Source organism: Meleagris gallopavo, chromosome 4, assembly GCF_000146605.3.
Source record: "Meleagris gallopavo isolate NT-WF06-2002-E0010 breed Aviagen turkey brand Nicholas breeding stock chromosome 4, Turkey_5.1, whole genome shotgun sequence".
NCBI lineage: Eukaryota > Metazoa > Chordata > Aves > Galliformes > Phasianidae > Meleagris > Meleagris gallopavo.
In genome coordinates this window covers 42,809,448-42,833,615 of record NC_015014.2, presented here as the reverse complement: position 1 = coordinate 42,833,615, position 24,168 = coordinate 42,809,448, and the positions used below count along the sequence as shown (strand labels likewise).

At 40.2% G+C, this 24,168-nt stretch overlaps 1 protein-coding gene across 3 annotated transcripts in view; it reads left to right on the top strand.

The window, feature by feature from the left end:
* The first annotated feature begins 1,985 nt into the window (after positions 1 to 1,985).
* The window catches only part of CRACD (capping protein inhibiting regulator of actin dynamics), a 26,277-nt gene continuing 4,094 nt past the window's right edge, over positions 1,986 to 24,168 (top strand). The window contains exons 1-8 of one of the 3 annotated variants that reach the window (XM_010710120.3): positions 1,986 to 2,121; positions 9,662 to 9,826; positions 12,248 to 12,313; positions 13,557 to 13,739; positions 15,200 to 18,359; positions 19,623 to 19,813; positions 20,670 to 20,832; positions 22,481 to 22,637. In XM_010710120.3, the coding sequence (XP_010708422.1) occupies positions 2,002 to 2,121; positions 9,662 to 9,826; positions 12,248 to 12,313; positions 13,557 to 13,739; positions 15,200 to 18,359; positions 19,623 to 19,813; positions 20,670 to 20,832; positions 22,481 to 22,637 (4,205 nt within the window). In that variant the 5' untranslated portion in view covers positions 1,986 to 2,001. Of the gene's footprint in view, positions 2,122 to 4,593; positions 4,776 to 9,661; positions 9,827 to 12,247; positions 12,314 to 13,556; positions 13,740 to 15,199; positions 18,360 to 19,622; positions 19,814 to 20,669; positions 20,833 to 22,480; positions 22,638 to 24,168 lie in introns of those variants that run through there. The other 2 variants (XM_010710124.3, XM_010710123.3) reach the window with 2 other exon arrangements.

Here is a 24,168-nt window from a genome sequence, read left to right as displayed (position 1 = left end):
TTAAAAAAAATAGTTTTCCAGTTTTTCTGTGCTTGAACGCAAAGTGGACTGATACAGTGAGCTCTGTGCATGTTCCAAAAGCTTGGATGATATATTTAATGAACACAGATATATTCTACATATAAAAAACAGAGAAGTTGTAGGAGGCCATTTTCCTATTATTTTCAGGCAACCTGTACAAAATCTTGTAATAAACTGTAATAAACCTGTAATAAATGTCACGAATACCTTATGCAAAGACTACTCTGCAAGTAATGCCTCCTATTTTATTATCTTGATCTGTGAGGTGGATGTTGGTGATATGACAGTAGAGGTTGACCCTTCCTACCTATATTCAGTTACATTCTGTTGCTGTGTGACAGATGGCAGCAGAAGGGCAGTCTGACAAAATGGTGTCTGACATAGAAGTGCATGTGAAGTAAAGGTATGTCACTGAATTCCTCCACGTGGAAAACAGTGGCACCCAATAACATTCATTGGTACTTGCCAAACATTTATGGAGACGAGGCAGTGGATGTGAGTACAGTGAGGAGGTGGGTGGTGTGTTTCAGCAGTGGTGGTAGTGACAGTGGGTCATCTTCGCTGGTGCTGATTTTTATGAGTAAGGTGTGCAGGATCTTGTTTGTGGCTGGTAAAAATAGATAGCCTTGGTGATTATTGTGTTGTAAAATGGCATTTTGTAGCTGAGAATTTACTCTATCAAGTAGTGTTATTATTTTCTTTGTATTAATTGTATTTTCTCTGGAAATAAATAGCAGGCATTACTTTCAGAGCATCCTACATAATATAATCACTGTTATTTTAACCTTTTATAGCATTTCTACTTGTGAGAAAATATTATGATTATTATTTAAAAAAATGATGGCCATATCCTAGGGGACAAAACGCAAATCAACAAGTTGAATACATCCTATAATACATGAATAGGACTATGTTGCGTGCTATTAAACCAGCACATGTTTAAAGGGAGAAAAAGAGAGCATATGGTTTTTCTTAAGTATATGAGGGTTTAATTTTTTTTGTTTGTCTTTTTACTTATCTCTCTCCAGAAGGGTCTGCCTTCCTTGCTTTTGCTATTGTTTATATTGTTCTGTACTACATCTAGAAGGTTATGTTGGTTAGATTGGTGTAAAAAAGCTGTTTGGTGGTTTCGTTTTTTTTCCCCAAAGTTTGTAAGTTTGCTGAAGCTGTAAATGGGTTCAGTGGAGTTGAAAACAAACCTTTCAATTTAATAACCTAAGAACTCTCACAAACATTTTTTTTTAATTCTCAGTTCTCCTGAAGAACCTTTTGGTTTAATCTCTTTCCCGTTGGTTTACAGCAGGCATGTAAGAAGGTTGTCCCTAATGCACTCCCTACCTTTGCAACTGTGTCAAGTTTAACAGTAACATATGGGCATCTCTCTGTTTGTTGCTAATAAAACACATGTGGGATGGTCTTATATCCTTCATATCAGTTTAATAACATTTTATTGTCAGTGTGATTATACTCAAGGTGATAGAAATGGTTAAGTAATGAGTGTGACAAGGTCTTTCTTTAAAAACAGACTAGTATGGTGTTTTACCTCTGTCTGTGTTAGTCCTACCTTTACTTTGGACCTCCTGTCTTTCTTTCTGAATAACTTCTGGCTAAGCATGAAAGCAGTCTTTTTAGGTATTACCTTATTTAAAGTAACATATGCATCATCATCATCTACTCTGTATCCCAAAAGTAGTGTTTAGATCTGAGGCTTCTAAGGAAAATGGATTTAACCTTTCAGTATTTTTGTTAAAAACTATTCTACTTTACATCCTACCAAGGAGGGAAGCTGTATGAGAAGGAATCATCAGCCTTTTGGTAAGAGAGATTTGGATACCTCTCTTCTGAGAATGGTCAAAGCTTTCATATAGAGGACAGACGGGAGGAAAAATCTATGCAGCAACACAGTTATGATATGAAGAGATGCTCTCATAAGTTAATTGCTGTACTTTTTAACTGTTTTCCAGGTCTTCCCACTATTCTATGGGCAGTCGAGCTTTTTCCCATGACAGTATTTTTATACCTGATGGGAGAACAGAGAGTGAACAGGCCGTCCAAGCAATGTCACAGGAGAACGTTTTAGGAAAAGTCAAAACTCTTCAGGTAAGAAATTACAAGTGGGAAAAATATTTAAAATGTGGTGGAAAATGGTCTCTGGAGCTCCAGTGTGGATAAAGTTGGTTTGCTTTCTGGGCCTGAGGGCTGTTTTTGAGCTATGTGAATTATCTGGCCAAAAGCTGTCTTAACAGTTTGGATAGTTTGCAGGAGGTCTGGGTTTTAGTCTTGAAAGGTACAGCTGTGATGCTGCAAGCATGAAACTGCATGGGTGTCTGCATCTTGTGGAATTCATATGAATCGAACTCATGGGATTGATATCTCCTGATCCTTATGCTTTGGTTGCAGATGTGGTAGGGAAAAAGAAATGGGGCTCAGGTGACAGCAAATGGCCTACAGAGTGAGAATTCTTTGCAAAGCTCATTTCAGTATCATTTTGTACTTATTACATTTCTTTCGCAATCTTTTTCTCCCTGTTCTTTGGGCAGTGCTTACAAAAGGCAGATAAGTGTAACTCTCCACAATAAGAAGTACATCAGTAATTACATACCCAATTCAGTTGGATGTTTGCTTTGAAAGAGCTTTACATGACCTGCTTTCCCTTCCTTTCCAGAATTGTATCCCATTCCTGCTCTACCTAAGTTTCTGCTTTACTTTTTGTGTATCTGTAGGATTCAAAGCTTACGCTTATCTCTCTGCTTATCTAGACCTTGAAAGAGCTGTTCTTCAGGAGCATATATCAGTTTATTGCTGAGAATTGCTGGCATGTTCTGTCCAATGCTGGTAAATTTTTAATGCTGTGTAGGTGCCGCTACCATGTAGATGACTAATAAAATATCAGTGATTTCTTTTACCTCCAAACTGCTAACTGGAGTTCAGCTTTTCCAGTGAGTGAAATAATAAGCAAAATTTCAGGATGTAATTGTTCCTTTTTTTCCTGTACAGTGCTGTCAGCAAACATAGCACCTGAATGGCATTGACTGTGCTGACTAAAGATAAACTTTGAAGTAGAAACCATGCTAGGACAGCTCCAATTTCTCTGTGCTGTTTTTTCAGCTTAAATTTCCCTGTGTCATTTAGCGTTAATGCATTCTACTTGCTAGGCTAGAAGTCATATTTAAAATGATTACTGGCTCTGGGCAAAGATGTGCAGTAGTTGGACCTCACTTGCAGAATGCTTTAGTGTCCTTTGTATGCTAAGCCCGCTGATTTCAGCAGGGAGCTGTGCCCTCCTTGCCTGCTGGACCTTGTCTTGGCTTCAGTACGTTAGCTTTTCTCTTTGAAGTTTTGCTCCTTCTATGTCTGAATACCCTACAGTTTTGAATGAAAATTATTGCCTTCAATATTGCGAATGCCCATCCCTGGAAGTATTCAAGGCCTGGTTGGAAGGCAGAACCTGATGTAGTAAATGGCAACCCTTTCCAAAGCAGGGGTGCAGGAACTAGACCCTTTCTCCAATATCAGAACTTTGTGTTGAAATCCCTTTCTGCAAGCTCAGTCCCACTGGGAATGTCTGTACTATTTTGAGTTGTAGAATCATCTAGGTTGGAAAATACCTTCAAGATTATCAAATTCAGCTATCAAACTGACATTTCAAGTCCCATCACTAAGCTGTATTCCTTATTGCCAAGCCCACATATCTCTTATATACCTCCTGGAATCGGAATTCCACCAATTCTCTGAGCAGCCCATTACAGCACTCGACAACCGCAAGATCAAGGTAGAGCAAGGAGACAGTCATCTCTTCTAAAGCACTTCCAGTTTCTGCTTGCTTGGCAAGGTGCTTCTCAGCATGGGAGTAATGCTAGAATTCAGAGTTCTGTGCTGACTCTGAACTTAGTGTGCTCCAAGTGGAGACGGAAACCTCTGCATATTGTAACAATCCTCAGGAAATTGTGGGTGATGATACAGTAAACATTCATGCAAAACTTGAGTCTTTGTCAAAAAAGACAATGTGCTGACAAGCCCAACTGATAATATTATGGAAAGGGTTTTGAAATCAGGATAGAGACGCAAGCAATTTAATACTGATGATGCTGGATCTCATTCCACTGACCACCGAAGTGTTTCCCATTTTCACCTGGCATTTTATCTGCCTTTGAAGTGCTGATGAACTCACAAAAAGAGCTGTGTAATGATACAGGCCTGATGCGGCTGGTTCAGTTTCTTATTGTAGAAATTTTCTTTTGGTTGTATGTTCAAGGTAAACTAGTTCTTTCTGGCACAGCTCTCATTTATTTTTATTGATTTTTAGATTAGCAGCATTTATCTTATCAGGCTTTCCATAAATGGATTTGGTCATGTTCTAAGGTTTTAGTGTGTGCTAGAATTTGAGCTGAGAAAAGCATGACTTCTTGTTAACCTCAGGTGGGCTTTGTTGTATCCCGAAGCTGTTATTTTTGTGCTAGTTCAAGCAATCTACTATTGTAAAAGCAGTCATTTCTTTGTCCTCTGGATCTGCCAAGATTAATCATTACCTGGTTTTCAAGATGAAGCGTGAAAGTCTATCCTAAATCTGTTCCACTAAGAGACTACTGGTACTCTTAATGCTGAACTCATTTAATTAATCAGGGTCTGGTGCTTTACTTATGCAAGACTCTGAATGAAAACTAAGGAGTGTTTAAAGCCTAAATCCAGCAGTGTATCAGAACAAGCCAGAAAGAGACTCTGGAAGCATGTCTTTATAGACTTGCCTTTCAAAGGTAGGTTTTCTTTGTCCTTTCTTGAAAGTATGTTAGATCAATCTCATCCTATTTTGCAGCTGTGGTTGTAGATCTTACTGATTATATTTGCCAGCAAAGGTTAACGAGAGAGCAAAAGATGGTTTCTTTCAGACCCATAGAAACTTTAGTAAGATGAAAACCTGTTTTCAGTGTTAGTATCTTGGTGCACCTATACCACTGTCTCCCCTTTGCCGTGAGAATGCCATGGTGTTGGCACTGCTCTATCCCTGCAAGCAGGAGGACAGCTTGTTCACTGCCTCTTGCCTTCACTGAATATATCTCTGGCATCCCTCAGGCAGTGGCAGTAAGCTGCAAGAAATATTAAAGGTTGAGTATGTCTTACAGCTTACTGCATCTAGGAACTTCTGGGTAAATGTTTTCATTTTATGTGGATGTATGGTCTAAAACACCATTTATTACAGTGATTCATTATGATAAAAACGTATTTTGGAGATCTGGGCTTCTTGATCAAATTCTAAGAAACCAAATTTTAAATTCAAATGTTACTGGCTTTGTACTGATGAATGTCCTGGTAATATTTTTGTTGTTGTTGTCAGACTAATCAGTTTTGGTATCCATTTCTTTTAGTCATTAACATACTATAGCTAATGATCAAGCCAGGGCTTCCCCTGCTCTGCACTGCACATTTGTATTTGTCCAACCTGTTCCCCATTGCTCTTTGTATTTGCTATTGTCCAGACCTCAGCAAGGCTGTAAAGGCTGTTCGTTAAATCTCAGAGCTATTATCTTTTAACTTAATGCTCTTCTTTCTATAGAACTGGGAGTGAGTTTTCACTAAAAGATTGCCCAGCTTTATATTTTCTTAAATCACTTCTGTAGTGCCAATATTTCTAGTGCCAGTGAATCCTAATTTTTTTCCTTTTACATTTGACAATTTCTACTTTATAAACTGGATTTATTGCTTTTTTCAAATCATTCTAGCACACATCTCCTTATTCTCTCTTCCTCCTTTCTATTTATAAAAGCTCAGAAAGCAATTAAACTTTCATAAAAGGTTCCAAATTGCTGTTGACTCCAAAAGTGCTCAGACGCCACAAGTCCTAGGAGCGTTTATGATGGTATTCATAGTGTGGGCTCACCCTGTTCTTATACATTCTTGAGTCGTTTGATTTTTTGATCACTGGGAGAAACTGCAGGGCCAAGTGGGATTTCAGCGTTAAGGCTGTTCTTAGGGCATGTATTATTGATGAATTAGTAATTTTACAATAATGTAAAACTAGAAAGCGTAATTTATTTATATAGGTGGGCAAACAGGCATGAAAAATAGGTATTTGAGTTGAAGGCAAAATATTACCAGCAATTCTTCTAAGAATTGTTCAAAGAGGATCAGCCAGAATAATGCTCTCTATTTTAATGATTTAAAACTGAACAGGGAAAGTAGCTCTGTGGATCAGGGTTGGATTCACTCCAGAACAGAGCCATAAGAATGATGTGGTTTCAGAGGGCTGAATCCAGCATGCAGGCAGGCATGTACACAGAAGAATAGCCAAATTTGAATGAGAGAGATGTGCAGCCTGTGCAGGAGATGTCCATCTGGGCTCACTGCTGGTTAATATGGAAGGTCTTCTGTGGCATTTCCTACATGAACACAACAAATGTTTTTAAAGTTGAAGCTTTTTAATTCACCACAGGTGCCAAATAATGCAGAGCAATTTCACTTTTGAGTTTTATTTTTGAAGCTATTACCGTTAAGCTGATATAAAGATGTTGGTTCAGTAGTATCATGTTCTAGCAAATTATTTTGCATGAAGTAAAACTGAGTCTGCGTCATTGCTGTGGAAGATTTTCAAAATGGAATGAGTGCAAAAGTATAAATTTTTTTCTAAGTTCTCAATATTTCTTTGGCTTTATTAACTAAATGCATGATTAAGAGCCGCAGTACAGAATATCTTAAATAAAGCGGTGGGATTGTGACCCCAAGGTTGTGTTTTGGTAAGTACTGTACTGTACAGGTGGACCTCCTGCACCTTGCAGCATGTGAAGGGCACAACTCCTTCCAGTGAAGCCAGCAGTTGGGCACAGGTGAGCAAGAAGAGGTGGGGGTGCAGATCCCCTAGGTAGGGAGCAGCCCAGTGTGGTTGGTTCCTGTTCCTCTAGAGGGGAGGTGGAGGCAGCTGTGACTTCCCATGCACAGCTTTGCCCCATGCTGAATGGCACCTTGCTCACAGCCACCTGCTTTGGGTGTGAACAGACACACTTACGCATCACTTGAATCACGGAAAATGTGGCCATGAGGTAAGCTGTGGTTGGAGCCCATGCTCCAGCTTAGTGGTCCAGTTCATAAGCTCCCATATGTGGGCCCACTGGCTGTTGTTTCATGGTCAAGTGTGGTAGCAGTTTGTCACTGTGGATGTTTTATAATGTCTGTGCAAAATACCTGTCTGCAAACTGAGGGATGAAGAAACTGCACTGGAGTTGGTAAGACTGAAAGCAGAAGGTACAGGCAGGAGATGTTCAGCTGTTTCTAGCTGACAATGAGACTTTGGTGCAGGATGGTAATTTCTGACTGCTAAATTAATAGCCTTTTTGCACAAACCAAAAGAAACCAGGTGCATTTAACTGAGATCAGTATTCATGTGTGGATATTTCTGCAGGGTATTTAAGCATCCTGAGCGTGACTGCACAATCGTGGAACAGCAAAATGTCACGCCTGCAATTTCTAATGACTGGAATTGCAAATAACCCTCCTTAGGCAACTGTCGCCCACATGCTGTCAGCACAGGGTTTATAGATGTGTCCTGGAATATTTGTGTAAGACAAACATTTAAGAAATTCAAAGCAGATGCTTCTTTTCAGGGAATATGGTCTCTTCTCAGTGCACTTGAAGCTTAAATAAATGTATCTCTCCATCTCTGGGTTGCGCTACCTGAATGTGTTCCTCCAAGTCAAACCTGTGGATTTTATCTTCTCGTTCAGGGATGGTGCAGTCTTGGGGTTCTTATGATTGACCAGGTACAGAATGTATTTTTATGAATTTATAAGGAAATAGTTGCAGTTTGGTTGGAGTATACGCACATTTTCAGAAAAGGGTAAGGAACAGATTTTATGTTGCTTTGTGAAAGCAATCAGAATAAATTTGCTTAGTGGCAACAATAAGCTATTTGAGATTTAGATGTAGAATATTCAGCATCGGTTTTGTAGATGAGTGTGCACTGAAAGCAATAGGCCATGGAAAACTGTTAATGAAGTTTAAGTTTTTTTTTTTTAAGTAAATAATAACAAAAATAGCCTTTTGTCCTATAAGTATTGTGAGGGCTATTAGATTTTTTTATATCTTTAAAGTAACTCATGCGTGTCTGAGCATAAAAATCTTTACAATTCAAAGTAATTTAAAAATCTGTATATAGTCCAGAAATACTGAAGTTATCCTATTTCCTGGAAATATCTGGAAAACATAATTTCAAACCTTTATATATACATGTACATGATTTTCCATTGTAATCCTCAATGGCTATTAAAAACACCTGTACTTTTTAAAGTTAATCCCAGTCAGCACAATAGCTTCATTGACACGCAGCTCCCACTGTATGCTGCACTCACATTAGATCAAGAACTTGATCAGAAGACAGAGTAACAGATCTCCCTTCCACCAAAACAGTTTGCACCACATGTACGTGTTCATGCTCTCACTGTGGAGCAGAGGCACAAGTCTTTAGTTTTATGAGTAGTTACTAGAGTAATCCTGTCACTTCCAATTTCTTGCTTGGGAGAACTGTTTCTCAAGAATATGACTTTAGGATGAACCAGGGAGGAAACTCAATTTAGAAAACACACTGAATTAAGCTGTTCTGAAGCTGCGTTCTACTGGTATCGGAGGAGCTGTAGGAGCAGAGCAGAGCACAACTACAGCCTTCACAGTGTTTGATCTCTCTGACTCCCTCTTGCACAGTGGACATCTGTAACATTTCAAGTCAGAGAGCTATATTTGTAACACAGAAATCTGGAAAGATTTTGTGGAACCCTTGCTGTTAGACAGAGGATACGCTAACAGTAATCTGAGTGGAAATAAACCTCTGCCATTCAAAACTGCCCACTATTTCAACATGCTGTACTAGGTGAATTGCATTATTTTCTGTCAAAATTCACATGGGCACAAACAAACTGCATGAATTTTCACCAGATTTCTGTATCAAACTGGTAGATAATGTTTTGCAGTTGGTATAGGTAAACTTAGGCAAGAATGCCACTGAGCAACGATGAAAGGAAGGCTGATCTGACTTGAATCATTTTAGAGGTCTACCCTGTGGTATTAAAGGATTCCTTCCCTTGCCAGCTGTTCACCTGAGCCATGTTCATGATTTTGTGGTATAGGAAAAAGATACACTCTTGTTCTATGTGATACCTACTCTAAGCTTCTGTATTTCTCAGTGAAACTCGTATTGGGGTCCATGTAGGAACCAGATACTGGGCAGTTTGAATTTGGTTTGTGATCTTATCGTTTCTTTGTGATGGTAAGTCTTGGTAATTAACTTTATAAACAGTCTTAATGTAGGAGATAGATTATGAAAATAGATAGAAAGTTGCAACCTTCACAAAATTCACAATAAATTTTCAGCACTGATGAAAACTGAAGCTAACCATCCCAAACCAGAACTTAGGCAGTGAATTCCTATTCTTGGTCACTTTGTGGGGGGAATAGAGAGGGAAGGGCCACCATACTGCAGTAACATGAGCTTCAGGATGGTATATTTGTCTGGAGCCAGAAGTTGTCCTGAGTATTTCTGTGCCGCTTCCATGTGGAGAAGGAGAACGTTTGGGAGATTTGGATTGTTTTGCTGATAATCTAAATACCTTTTTATTTATTTTTATTTTTATTTTTTCCCCTCCCTCTTTTTGTTTTTCAGCAACAGTTGGCCAAGAATATAAAATTTGGGCAGCCTCCGCAAATGACAATTTCTGGGAGGACAATGGGGGAGGCAAATGCTAGTGTAGAAGAGGATATGTTTCTCGGTAGCCTCATGGAGATTGACTCTCAGCAGGACACGGTGCTCTCAGAGAGTGGTAATAAAGTAAGCACTTTACTGATGTTTTCACGGCTTTATAGTGATAATAAACCAGTGAAGTTCACCAGGGCGTAACAGATGTCTCCAGCGAGGCTGAGCCAGACTCAGCGGCTGCTGTATGTGGGTGGGATTGCATAGCTCATGCGTCTTGGACTGGTGAGAAGCGTGTGCTCTTGGTTTCCTGAGTTGGGTCCCATAGTCTTGCCAATCTGATCATCTGCTCTGAACCTCCAGCAAAGCATGTGTTACTCACAGAGTAGCCAGCAGACCGGATTTTTTAACTGCAACTGAATATGTCTTGAAGTATGGTTTTTCCAGCACAGAAAGCTGTGCGCAGCATCTGTGGCAAAACTGAAAATCGTTGCAAAATGAGAGAGGTTTGGAGACTAAATCCCCAAGATCCGTGATCTTGGGGTAAATACCCATATTCCTCTTGGACAGGAATTGAAGACATATAAGGTGGTGAAACATTTGGAGAATGATTTGTAAACCCAAATGTGCAGTGTAATTCAAATAATGATTCAGATTCTCTACAGAGACTTTGATACCAGGAACTGCAGGAAAGCGTGTATCTAGAAGGGACTTGTTCTCGTGCTGAAGAAACATAGCAAGGGATGGAATCTGGAAATTCTCTGCTGTGATGCTGGTTCTGGAAGTTGCTGAAATGACTGAAGGGAATGTGGCAGACAAATGGGCAGTCTCCCCTGCCTGAAAAAGGCTGACATTATGCCAGGGTACCCCTGGGGAAGGCACACAGCAACCCCACAACCCCACCATGTACATGCAGCCCATAAAATCCTGGAAGGGAACCAGGGTGTGAGCCTCTGCTTGTGGGTGCTAAAGCCAGCACTGGCTATGTGAAAGGCAATGAATGTCCTCTGCAGGTCATGCCTATGTTAAGATAAATGTACAGAAGAGAGATTTATGGCTGAGGGTGGCCCAGTCTTCATCCGCTTCAAGAGGCAGCATAACTCTCTGTTACTGCTTGCTTCGTGGCAGTAGTTGGAGCTGTCAGGGAGCTAGGCACTTGGGTAGGAACTGCACGCTCACACCTGTCCCTCAGCAGTCCAGAAATGCAATTAGAAGTAAGGTGTATTTCTTCTGGTTCACAAATAATCTCGTGAAGGAGTCAGTTTAGTTCATCCTTTGTGCCTCAAAGCACAGTGGGGCTGTGGCAAGTTTTGGCTACGTAGCCTGGAACTGGGAGAAGACTCCAACACCACTTCTGTGGATGGTCTTCGTGCTTCAGGAGACCAGAACGTCACCACCTAGTGACCTCCAGCTGGAAAGAAGAAAGAATCACAAAAAAAAAAATAAATCACAGGAGTTCCCTTGTGTAATAGAGAGAGATGTTCAGGCCTCTCTTTCAAATACTATGATCTGAAAACGGAATTAATGCTGCCTTGCGTAGTTCTTTCTCATAACACAGAAGGAGTGAACGTCGGTATTCCCAGGAGATCACGGTTCCAAGTACATAGGTAGATACCAATAAGTCAATGCTGAGTTGCCAGAGTGCTCAGCACTTTGCTTTATCCTGCTGAGCTCTGCTTGCTGCCTGCTTTATCAGAGACTTTTGCTGCATGGCACCTTGCTTGGTTTCAGTTACCGTCTCTTCTGCTGGTCTTGTAGCAGCTCCATGTGCTTATCTGTTTGGGTCTGGGGGTCCTGGTGGCTGGGACCATGTAGCACTGTAACGCTTCAAGCTTCCCATGCTGGCTTGTGGCTTCTGATTTTCCTAAATTGGATCGATGGCAAGACTTATATTTAAGCTATATTTTTATGCTTTGTACTATTAATCTGTTCAAAAGGAAATTTTATGCCCACTTGGTGTAGTGGATCCAAACATTCATTAAGTGATGAAGTAATACTGTGATAATTAAAAAATGTTTCCGGATGCAATTAATGCTGCTTCTACCCCTGTGCTTTAGAATCCCCCTGTGTGAGCTGGCTTCAAGTAGGACAGTAGCTACGGAGCTCTGGTAGGCTCGGGTCACTCTGTGAAGAATGGGAGTTACTGAAAATCTTGAGCTGCAGCTCTGTGCAGCAGAACTGATGCCTGATCGGGCACAGACCAGGTTCTTAGTTTTCACTGGGCCTCGATCAGGAGAAGTTATTAAGAGCTGCCTGAAATCCTGAAAAGTTGTACTCTTTCATTTGAATCTAGTTATCTCATTAAGGAAGTGTGTTTCGCCTTCTGTAGTGTCCAGTGACAGCAGTTGCTTCTTGTTGATACTAGTGACTGAAGGAGCAATGAGAAAATGATAGTATTTAGAAACAAGAATTGCTTATCCAGCAGTCCTGTAGTGACAGGAAATAAGACTTGAGAAAACTGAATCTACTATAACTGCATGACTTCACAAGTTCTTTGAACCATATTTATTAGATTCTGTAGTTTTAATATCCAGCTGTGCTAATCTTCTTTTTTAGTCAGCAGACACTCCAGATCTGTTGAGACCAATGAATTTGCCTGGAACAGGACAAATGGAAGAAAAGGTAACGAAACTTCTGAGTTAGTTTCCAGTTTTAGCTATTAGAAGCCTAACAGTTGATTTTTGCTTTAATACACATTTCTTTGTTTTGTGATCATCATCCAAGATCTTGTGAATATTGCATGGTTTTGGGGATAGTAAATCAGCAATCACTAAGATTGTGAAATCTGTTTCTGTAGTGAGAGCTGATTGCAGGAAACAGCAGAACTCTCTCTGCCGGTCCTACAACATTTCTGCTTTTGATGTATTAGTCACAGAGCCATGATTTTCCTAAGTACTTCTACTACTTTGTTATGTCTACATGTAGTTCAGTAAGCGTATGTAAAATGTTCCATCAGCTTTAAGTAATTGGTTCCCTAATTAGCATATGCTTAACCTCAGAAAATTGCAGGGCTGTCTTGAAAACGTGTGTGACTTTGTTTCCTTACAGAAAACGTTCTCTCCCTTTTTTTTGGCCTTCTTTTTCCATTGGGGTTGAGCCAAACACAGGTCTCGGGATGACAGCTCAGTGTTTTACAGGAGAAGCTGTGGTTCCAGGCTCACTCTTACACATGTAGGCATCCAGTTCCACTGTACTCATGCCCCTTGTCTCACTAAATCACTTTGCTTGTATTTGCAGTTTCTGAACCAAAACATTTGAAATGCATAAGGAAAAGCACCAAAGCCAGTATTCTCATACTTCATTTTTTGTTGTTGCTTGGACATCTCCACATGGCTGTGGAGAGAGGCTTGTCTGGAGGCTCTGAGACCCTATAGCTTAGTCATCTACCACACAGACAGTACCTCTCTGTAGTTGCTCTGTTATAATGCTTAGATAAGTCATTCTGATTTACTCTTCCTGAAGCGTCCCATCTAAAGTATTTAAAGATGCACATCTTTTTCAGTAAGCAAACTTTAAAATGTCCTAAGGGACGCTGCTGAAAACTCTGCCTTTGCCCTTGTTGTTCCCAACAGCTTATGAGCAGAGCTGACATTTTTTGTGAAAAAAGTCAGTTAGAATATTGTGAGCAAGATTTAAGTGAAAGGTATGAAAATGTGTGTGGTTCTGGAAACAGAAAAATGTTACAGCTGTACAAAGTTCACAACTACTGTAATGGAAAAATAGGGCTTGAGATAACAAATAGTTAAAAGCTAATAGTTCCTTTGAATTCAAAACTGTCAAGTTTTGTTGTATGTGTGTTTGTTATGATATTTTTAAATCGAGTGAGCAACTTAATAGAGATTTCTTGTATTTGTGATACAAACAGGTAACTCCAGTCAAGTCATCCCGGCCAAAAAGACAATTTTCCTGTTCCGGCACAATTGAAACAATCAATCTGGATGCAGTTCCGCAGGCTGTTGTTCGTCTAGACAACAGTGCAGCTAAACACAAGCTGTCCGTAAAGCCAAAAAAGCAGAGAATGTCCAGAAAGCACAAGAGATTAACAAAGGTATTGAACCTTCAGTGAAATAACAAGAGGAGGAGGTTGCTTTTGAAGCTGTGTACAAAGTAGCCATAACTGAGTGCACCAGGAGTAGCAGAGGACTGCCTTAAGATGTAATTTATATTAATTGGAGACACCTAGTGAAAGCTTGGACAAATCTTGTGTCTTCAGGCCAAAACAAAACAGATGATTGCTTTATTTTGTTTTGAAATCAAGACCTAAAGATGAAACCCTACCTGGAGATAAGATGCAACAAAGTTTTAACATTGCTAGCTGAAACAAATGCTATTTAAATCTGAGGTACATCCATTAGTATTCTAGACTCGAGAACTTTCTAGTTCTAGCTAATCTAGTTAAAAAAGTAATAATAAAAATTAGGACATAATGGTCTGAAGCTTCTGGAAGAATGGTGCAGGTTCTGACAGTGCTCACATCATTGTCTTAGAGGAAAGAGAAAGACATGAGTAATGCAGCTCTTTCTGCAGCTTTGAGAGTGAGATAACAAATCCTAGTTCTAATATGCTTACTGCGTGGTTACTTTGGTTTTTATCCTGACATCTTATCAGCATTTATAAATGGGACTATTCAACTAATATCATATATAAGAGAAAGCACTGATCCTTCTTATCCACTCTTACAATGAAGATATTAAATCTAACCATTTAGTTTCTTTCTATTTAACTGGAGCCAAATAACAACTGTACAGATGAGAGCTGGGCAGGCCATTAACTGAACTGTTTTCCTCACGGAAAGTGCTGGACAGCACTGTTCAGGTGCAGCTCATCTTCGTTACAGAGATGAGAAGTAAGCTGTGGAAAAGACCTTCTGTTTATTGCAGGCACTGCACCTACTTGGCTGTGCTGTGAGGCAAACACGCAGAACCAGGCAGTAGTTAACATGTGCCTTGGAACAGTATAGCATTGCTGGGCAGCCCTTAGAAACAGAGACTCAGTTCGGTGTGGCTAGGCTTTGAGAAAAGCAACCAAATTCTGTTCCCCTGAGCACCGTTCTTTCCTGATTAGCACTGCAGTGCTTCTTTATGTTAACATTAGATTTGTCACAGAAGAGCTGGCAAAACAAATGCCCTGAGGCAGGTGCTAATTATTTCAAACTTTATGAACAAAGTTCTAAGTAATCGAACCGAGTGTGAAACTTCGTATTTCTCAGCCTTCTGAAATGGCAGATCTCAGCCTGGATTAATTCGTACTTCTAATAGCGACTGTTAATTTAACACCGTAGTTATCACTGTTGAGATATTTTCTTTCTGAAAAAGGCTATCATCTGTACAGGTGAGAGGCATGGTATTTGTGAAGAAATTAACTGTAAATTGAAGGCTTCAGATCTGAGTCATTATCTTTAAAGAAAAGACATTATTTTGCATTTGCAAGCTTTAGTTTTTTTCACTGTAAAGAATAACAAGCCAGTGGGCAATGTTAAGTAACTCCATACTTGTCTCCCTATTTCAGGGATCACAAAGCTTAACGATAACAGAATTTGAGCCAGAGGATCTAGAGACTGAGCTGTTTGTAGACAGATACCCAGGTTATAATGGACACATTACTGCAGACAAACTAATCCAGAACAGAGATGAGCCAAAGCAGCTTCAGCTGGCAGAGGAGAAAAGAATTGAAGAACACTGGGGGATCCTTGAAGCCGAAAAGATAAGGCAGATTGTAGAAATGGAAGAACAGAGAGAAATGGAAGAACAAAGGTGCCAAGAGCTGGAGGAGCAGATGCAAAAAGAGCAAGAGAGAAGGGACAATGAAAAAGAGAGTAGTCAGTATCTCCTCGAAGGAGAGAGATCTTTGAAAACTGAACCGCAAACCTGCCAGGAAGAGGAGAGAAGACTGCTGGAGGCAGAGAAGAGGCAAGAGCTGGAGGACCAGACATGCCAGGAACTGGAAGAGCAGAGACAGAAGGAGTTGGAGGAGCAACAGAGAGAAGAGGTGGAGCAGCAGAAGTGTGAGGAACGGAACAAGCAACAGAGACAGGAACTGGAAGAACATAAGGACCAGGAATGGGAAAAACAACAGAGACAGGAGCTGGAGGAACAGAAGCACAGGGCATGGGACGAACAGAAGAGACAGGGAATGGAGGAACAGAAGTGTCAGGAACACAGACAAGAGCTGGAGAAGCACTGGGAACAGGAAGAGCAACAAAGACAAGAACTGGAGGAGCAGAAATGCCAGGAACAGGAGCAACAGAGACAGAAGTTGGAGGAACAGAGGCGCTGGGAACTGGAGGAACGGAAGAAGCAAGAGCTAGAGCAGCAGAAACACCAGGAATTGGAAGAGCAGAGGCACAAGGAGCTGGAGGAGCAACAGAGAAATGAGCTGGAGGAGCAGGAGAGGCTAGAGCTGGAAGAACTGAGGCAACATGAGACTGAGAAATGGTGTCAGGAGGAAGAGGAAAGAAACCAGATAGAGGAACAAAAAGGACTAATGGAACAAAATAAAGAAGAAAAACAGAGACGAGAACTAGAAGAGAAAGAGCTTCCAGAAGCTGAAATAAAACTGAAGCAAGAGAAAGAGTTTGAGGGCCCCAGCCAACAGAAGGAAGAGGAGGAAGAAAGACAGCATTTGAGGGAGAGAGAAAGGACAGAGGAAGAGCAATCCCAGCAGCTATTGGAGAAGAAACAGAGGCGGGAAGAGCCGAGAAAACATAAACTCATCAAACAAATGCACTTGGAAAGTACAGACATTGTGCAACAAGATGAACTGAAACAGCAAAAGGAACAAGAGTGGAACAAGCTGGAAGAGCAGAAAATAGACACAGAAGGGCAAAATCTTTATCAAAAGCAACAGGAAAAATCCTTGGAGCAGCAAAATGATAAGAATGAGCTGCGTTCTGGAGGGGCTGATAGGAATCCAGCAGATGACAAGCTCCAGGAAAGACCAAGACCCCAAAAAATCAAACAGCCAGAAAAAGGGAGTAAAACAGTAGAAGAAATCCTGGCCCAGAAACTGAAGAGAGAAGTTGATGCTCAAGAACAAAAGCGAATAGGGGAAGAACTTAGGTGGCAGGAGGTAGATGAAAGACAAACTGCATCCAGACCCTTCACATTTCAAGTGTCTTCTGGAGATAAACAGATCATATTTCAGAAAGTAAATCTGAGTCCAGTCATGCCTGCCAGAGGAGCAGGACTATCTTCTCCATCAGTCAAAGATAGCATGATGCACACCTCCAGCAAGGGCTCTCATACGCTCCCATCATCTGTGTGTGTACCCCATACAGCTATTCTAGTTACTGGAGCACAGTTGTGCGGCACAGCAGTTAACCTGAACCAGATAAAGGACACGGCTTGTAAATCATTGCTTGGCTTAACAGAAGAGAAAAAAAATGTGGATATTCCTTCACCAGAGAAGGCCCAGAAAAAATCTCCAGGTCCCAAACCCAGCAACAATAAAATGAAATACACACAAGAGGCGTTGGACCAAGCCACATTAGCTGAGTGGGCCTCTATCCGTTCTAGAATCTTAAAGAATAAAGAAAATGGCAAATACAATGAGAAAGACAGAGTAAGTGCCTGCAGACACAGCGATGACTGGACGCCCCGGGGACGAGGTTCTCCCCATGGTAACTTGAGGAAAACCCTATCTGCAAATGCAAAGTTCTCAATAACACCAGCGTGGCAGAAATTTTCAGAAGGTTCCAAAACCAATTCAGGCACTGAGAATGTAAGTGCAGCAAAATGCAATGAAAAAGTGGCTGTAGGAAGAAACATTGGCTCGTCCACTGATGCAAATGAGGATGTAGTATCCACTTTAAAGGATAACTTATCTGAAATGGCTAAAGAGAAAATAGAAACACACAGTGAAATTACAGATAACACAGAAGGTTGTAAATTTGCAAAAGATCTCCCGTCTTTCCTTGTTCCAAGTTTTCCTCGTTCTCCAGGTAAGGAGTTACCCCAATCCGAACTTCCAGGTGCTCTGGAAAATCAGCAGAATAACAGCACCAAAAAAACAGATAAGCCAGCACCAAATGGAGAAGAAAACGTTTCTCCCTTTGGGATAAAGTTACGGAGGACAAACTATTCTTTACGTTTCCATTATGATCAACAGGCAGAGCAGAGGAAAAAGAAAAGATACAGTGCAGGAGACAGTTTTGATGGTGTGCCTGACCCACTACTCACAGCTGATGGCGAAAAGGAATCTGCTGTTTTTGCTCCACAGGAGAGTACATCCCCTGGTATAGGGAAAGCAAATGTCCACGGGAATTTAAAAGACTCAAAAGATTCTTCAGTTTCTGTGTTGGAGATTTCACAAGCGGGCACACCACTGCCAGCCACCAGCCAGAGTGCTTTACCTCCTCATGAGAAACCAGCATGCAAGTCGCTGTTCCCACAGAAACCTGCCTTAGCTCCAAAGCCTGCCAGCCAAACACCTCCGTCATCTCCTCTCTCGAAAATGAACAGATCACACCTGGCTGATACACTGGGGCAGAGGTTTGTTAAGGCTGAATCGGATGGGGGCTGGAGAAAAGATGACAGAGCAATGCCTCCTGTGGCACTGAACGAGAGCAAAAATGAAGAGGAAGAAACCAGAGAAAAGAAATCATTTTTCCCATCTCTAAGTATTCCCTGGAGAGAAAAAAATGACAAAAAGCCTGAGCCATTGAAGAAAGGTATGTACTTTAAATTGCGATTGTCTGCAATTCCAAAATAAGATACTGAAGTCCAGAGGAAGAAATCTGGACTTAAACTATTTTTACCTCACGTATTATGTGTGGAGTGCCACTGCTTTGCATAGGGTTGTCTGAATGAATGAGACTTCCTATTTAATTCAGATACACATAAACTCAATGCAGCCAGTATGTCCTGCTTCAGAAAGTGAATTTCAAGGTGACAGAAGTGAGTTTTCCTTGATAGAGATGTTACCTAGTTAGGCAAATATGGACTTGTGTTCTATGTGTAATGGTGCCATCAAAGTGGAGGGAGTCAGTTTTATAATTTGCATCATATTGTATCTATTCTGGGGCAAACAGTATTTAGTTTAAAAAGATTCTCGACTTCTGTAAACATCAAGACTTCTAAAATTGCATCTCAGTGACCTACTTACAGTTTCTGTGAACACAGATAGACTTTTTCCTTTCATTTTTAAATGAGGATTTTGGAAACTAGTTGGAGGCACAGCTGTGCTCTAGGAGAGCAGGGCCTTGTGCCGTTTGAGGGTTTCTGTGCTCTGCAGGAGGACGTTTGCACCCACAGTGCTGCTCACAGTTACCCTCAGTGCCTTACACAGCTCTGTACTGACTACAAGACCCAATTTTTTACAAGATGCTTGCTGTCAGAGATGTTTTTAGCCTCAAATACTTTTTTTGCAAACACGAGTGTAGATATTTAAAGTTAGTTATGTGGTATCAGACTTACAGGTGCTTTGGCTACTAGTTTCAATGAAGCTTTTCAATCAATTGCTTAAATAAAGCCTGATGTGTTTCTGGGAATAGCCAAAGGCAACAAGAGCAAGAAGGGAGTAATTCAGGTTTTGCTGTCTCTGAACCATTTCAGTGGAGACATATGATAGTTTTGGAAAATCCAGAAAGCTCTTGTGCTGCAGAAGAAAAGGTTACATCCACCTTTCATTGCTCTTGAATCACCACACTGAATGAGAAACCAACTAATGCTCAAATAGCAATTTTAAAAAATACTAAGAGTGCATTTATCAGAGTACAGAACTTTCAACTTGGCTGAAGTACTGGAGTGTTGAATTAGGACTTATTCTTCAGGCAGTAAAAACTCATTCAGGATCTGACAGTTCCTGAAGGTCTGTGAATGACACAAAAGTCTATGAGCTTAGCTGCAGAGTTTCACAAGGTGGGAAGTTGTACTGGTTACTTGAGACAATGGATATTCCTTATTCAACCAACTACTTTCATGTTTTCTTTCAGAAAAACCAGTCCTACAGAGCAGACACTCTTTGGATGGCTCTAAATTGATGGAAAAAGTTGAAACTTCACAACCACTGTGGATCACATTAGCACTGCAAAAACAGAAGGGATTTCGTGAGCAGCAAGCTACTAGGGAAGAGAGGAGACAAGCCAGAGAGGCAAAGCAAGCAGAGAAGCTGGCTAAAGAAAATGTAAATATCTTTAGAAACACCGATGATTCCATTAAAAGTATTAGCCAGTTGTTATTATGTGAAGTATTTGCATGTGCAGTTGGTTTGTTCAGACTTCATAAAAAGATGACAGTGGGTAAAAAGCAGCCTTTTGCTCCAATAGAAGGTAATGTGCAACATTGTGACAGTCGTAGTATAAACTGTGATGCCTTAATATCCGGGGGAGTTAGTGATAATCATAAGCCTGCCCGCTGGGCAGCTGGTGCAGCAGAAAAATGGTATGCAACATGTTTCTTTCAAAGCTTGAGTACTGCTATATTCATTTATTGGTGAACATTAATGTTTGAATTCACTTCTGACATAATACTTGGATACAATATGGATGAATGAAAGAAATGAACTGTCATACAAAACTTTCAAATGCTTAAAACAGGTTATACAAGCAGTGATGCTGTATCTAGATACTATGGATGGTAAAAAGGGAAGCTGTGTGGTTAACTGTGTATTTTAATGTCTGTGATGAGACCTGTATTTCTCAGACAGATCTATAGTCAGAAACATATATAACTGGTGGAAGAAAACAGCAGTGGGTGTGAAGTCACCCTGTTCTTCTGTCCTCTGTGTAACAGGTAGGGTGGTTCATACTGTTCAATATTTTGACTGAAGTGACAAATTGAAAAAATTAATTCTGCTGCTTTCTTTTGCAAGCTTTTTAATAACTATTACTTTTAGAAGTATTGGAGTGTTTGGATTCTTTGCCTGAAAGGAAAGCAGAGGAAAAGACAAGCAACGAATGAAAGCATCAAGTGCGACACCTCTTACTTATGGCTGCCTTGTTACAGATTGTTTCTCATTTACCACTTTTCTTCTGTTCTAGGCTGCTGTAAGCAATCAATCAGATAATAAAAGCAGCAGCAAAACGAGCACACTGCAGAAATCTACACCTCAAGAAGGGGAGAAGAAAATTGAGACGGCTGTGTCAAGACTAGAACGAAGGGAGCAGCTGAAGAAGTCTAACACCCTTCCAACTTCTGTGACAGGTACAGTGAGAGATTCACCTTTACTCAAGCAGTAATGTAGTTTTAGAAGTGGTATTGCATGTTTTTGAGAAAATGAATGATTTTTTTTCTTCTCTCGGATTACCTCTACAATTATAAATGCATTTGCATTCAGCACAACTGGCTGCAGTCTCATGAGCTGCCAGTACATCATTTTAACTTGATTCTTCAAATTATTCAACTTTTTCAGGATTGCCCCAGATTAATTTAAAAAAAATAATATAAAAAAGACCCCACTAAGATATTAGGCTCCCTCCCCATGCCATATTCAACAAATACTTCTGGAACAAGATTGGTGAACTTAAGGGAACTTGATTTGCTGTAAATTGCAACTGCAGTATTGTTTTGCCTTTAGTTTGAGAGTTAGCTCCCAGTGCAGATGGTGCTGAACCTCTACTAAATGCATCTGTGTGGCAAATAAGACACATCATGTTCCCATGCATCCCCAGCTGAAGAGGAGAAAAACTCCCCCAGAAATCTGAGTACTCATTTCATTCAAAAATACAAACACCAACTAAACGAAATTGAGGCTACCCTGTCATTTTGGAATTTAGGATTTTTCTCTCCCAGCCAAGTACCTGGTCTGGACAGCTGGAAGCAGGACTTACTCCTTTACTTGTCACTTAGATAAATTGAAATAATTGTACATTCAAAAGGCAGGAACAATAAAGCAGATACATGAAATACCATGACCTTTGGGAAGTAACAGTTGTAGCGATAGTTCTAGGCAAAAGGTTTTGGAGAGGAGTACAGATAGGAAAAGATTAAACCTTTTTATAAGCTGCACTGTAAATAATGTGGGCTTCTCTGAAAGTAAATACAGGTATCAGCTGAATTTCAGGAGGAATCAGAGATTTTGAATTTCCTTAAAGGGAAAGTGTAGAACTGTGTTGGTCATAAAGGAAACAGTGACTGGATATCCATGTGATCACTGTCTACAGTTGGAGTCAGGCAGCCATTATCAACAGCACAAATATAGTACAAGCCAGTATTTCTACACTATGGATGATGATACACTGATTTGGGTTTCCCACAGTTAGTAGAGCAGTATAAGCAGAAGACCAGGCTAGAAAATGTTTAAAATAGGTTTGCTGAATTCTCCTCTAAAGGCTTAAAAAAAAAAAAAAATTGAAAAGTGTGATCTATTTCACTCGAATCTTCTGCAACAGGAACTGCTAAGAGTACAGCCTTTAAAATAGCATTTTAAATGCTACCATAAAAGTTTGCATTTAAAATTACTGCAACCTTTCAAATTACTCAATTTTCAAAGTTTCTGCCTACAGCAGTAGCTCCTGCTACTGTTCGTTTACTACTTACAGCTAATAACGCATCATTAAAATTGCTCTAAAAAAGTAATTTTTGCCATCTGTGCAATTTTAAAACTTATTAAAATAGTCAAAAAGTGAAAATGCATCTAAAAGTAATTTGGACTGAGAACATTTAACAAAGCTTCTGGAAAAGGAAATTCTGCTCCTTCTTTATCTGATTATTTTGCAAATAAGTAAGATTTAACTAACAGAGTTGTAGTATTGTGTTAAATCAGAACACCTTTACAGAATTTAAATCTCTGAAATTCTCCAACAAAGTATAGGGTTCAACTAAAACTTGTTTTGTTTCTTCCTCCCCAAAGTGGAAATTTCAGATTCTGCTCCACCAACACCACTGGCAAAAGAGGTGGCCAAGAGATTCTCCACACCTGATGCGAACCCTGTGTCAACAGAACCAGCTTGGCTTGCACTGGCCAAGAGGAAAGCAAAAGCCTGGAGTGACTGTCCACAGATCATAAAGTAAACTGTAAAATTATATCTCTGTTGCTGCCTATTAACTGCTTTCTTTTTATTTATTCAGCTCTTAAACACATGACAAAAGTGAAAATGCATGTATTGGAGGACTGGAAACTGAATTGATTACCATTTTGCTCTAGCTCGCTGTAAAGCCTATTCAAGTCATATATTCCATTGCTTTGACAAATAGCTAAGTGAGGTCACAAATTTCAGAGCCAGTCTCTCTCAAAAATTCAAGAGTGCTCAGATACTGGATGTAAATTTTAGCCAGTATCATAACAAGGGGCAGAACTTCAGCAGCTCCTTAAATTCTCTTGAATTTGGTTCTGGAGTTTTAGATCTCTACAGTTGAGTGGAGATCTCAGAAAAGTTTTTCAACAGTCCATTGTTGAAAATTAATGCAAGATGCATGTTCCCTTCTCTTACTTCTAAATTTTCTCAAGTGTTAAACTGTATGAACTGTCAGTAGTTCTACCTGCTATTTAAAAGTGTCTTACCTAATGAAGAACGTTGGTAGACTTCTGTCCACCCGCAAATAATAGGAAGGTGGTTCGAATGCTGAGGTAATTTTTTTTTATCGTAGGGTTGTTGTGTTAATATTCCCTTAGTCCTAAGAAGAAAACAATTCATCCAACTTTACAAAAAAATTACTACTTATGCCGAAGTCAGCAAGTTTTTAGAAAGAAGCCTCTGCTCTGCTACTACCTGAAAGGAGGTGGCAGCAAGAAATGTCACTCTCTTTTCTCAGGTGACAAGTGGTAGGACGTGACAAAGCAGTCTTAAGGTGCGCTGGGGAGGCTTAGCTTGGATTTTAGGATGAATATTGTCACAGAATGGGCTGTCCTGGGAAGCGGTGGAGTTCCTGCTGCCAGAGCCATCTAAGGGATGTGTGCACATGGCAGTAAGTGATGTGGCTTGGTGATAGGCCTTTGTAGGTCAAGCTGATGGTTGGACTTGATGGTCTTGAATGTTGTTTCCAACCTAGGTGCTTCCAGAAGCCAGGGAGTCAGTATTTACTGTAGTCATTTAAGTGCATCACTGTGTGCTTGGCCACATTTAACATGCAGAGAGACAGCAATTGCAGATTAAAACTTTAAATTGTGTGTGACTGGGACTAAAGTAAGTAAAACTATTCCTGTGCTCCTATACTTACAGAGTTGGTCTCAGGAAGTTCCCACAGGAGCAGGACCACTTAACTGAAGTTAAAGTTAACTGAGACCTGAAAGCTAGGTCAATGAGCATCTCTAGAGTTTCAGCTCTGCAATTCTCCTGGTTTTACTTCACATGCAACTTTGGGTATTTCAGGTAAATTCCTGTACTTTGACCAATACAGACAGCACACTTTGAAAGGGTTTACTTACCCTCCTTAAGTGAGTGTTGACTTAGTGCCCATAATTCACTTACCCACTGTGGCAGATACTTTATTACTTCTCTGTACCTAAAATAGTGGTGTTCACTCCCTTGCTCTTGCAAAAAAAGGATAAAGTCCATAGTATAATAAAAATTGTATTATCCTTTATATCCTACGGAAATA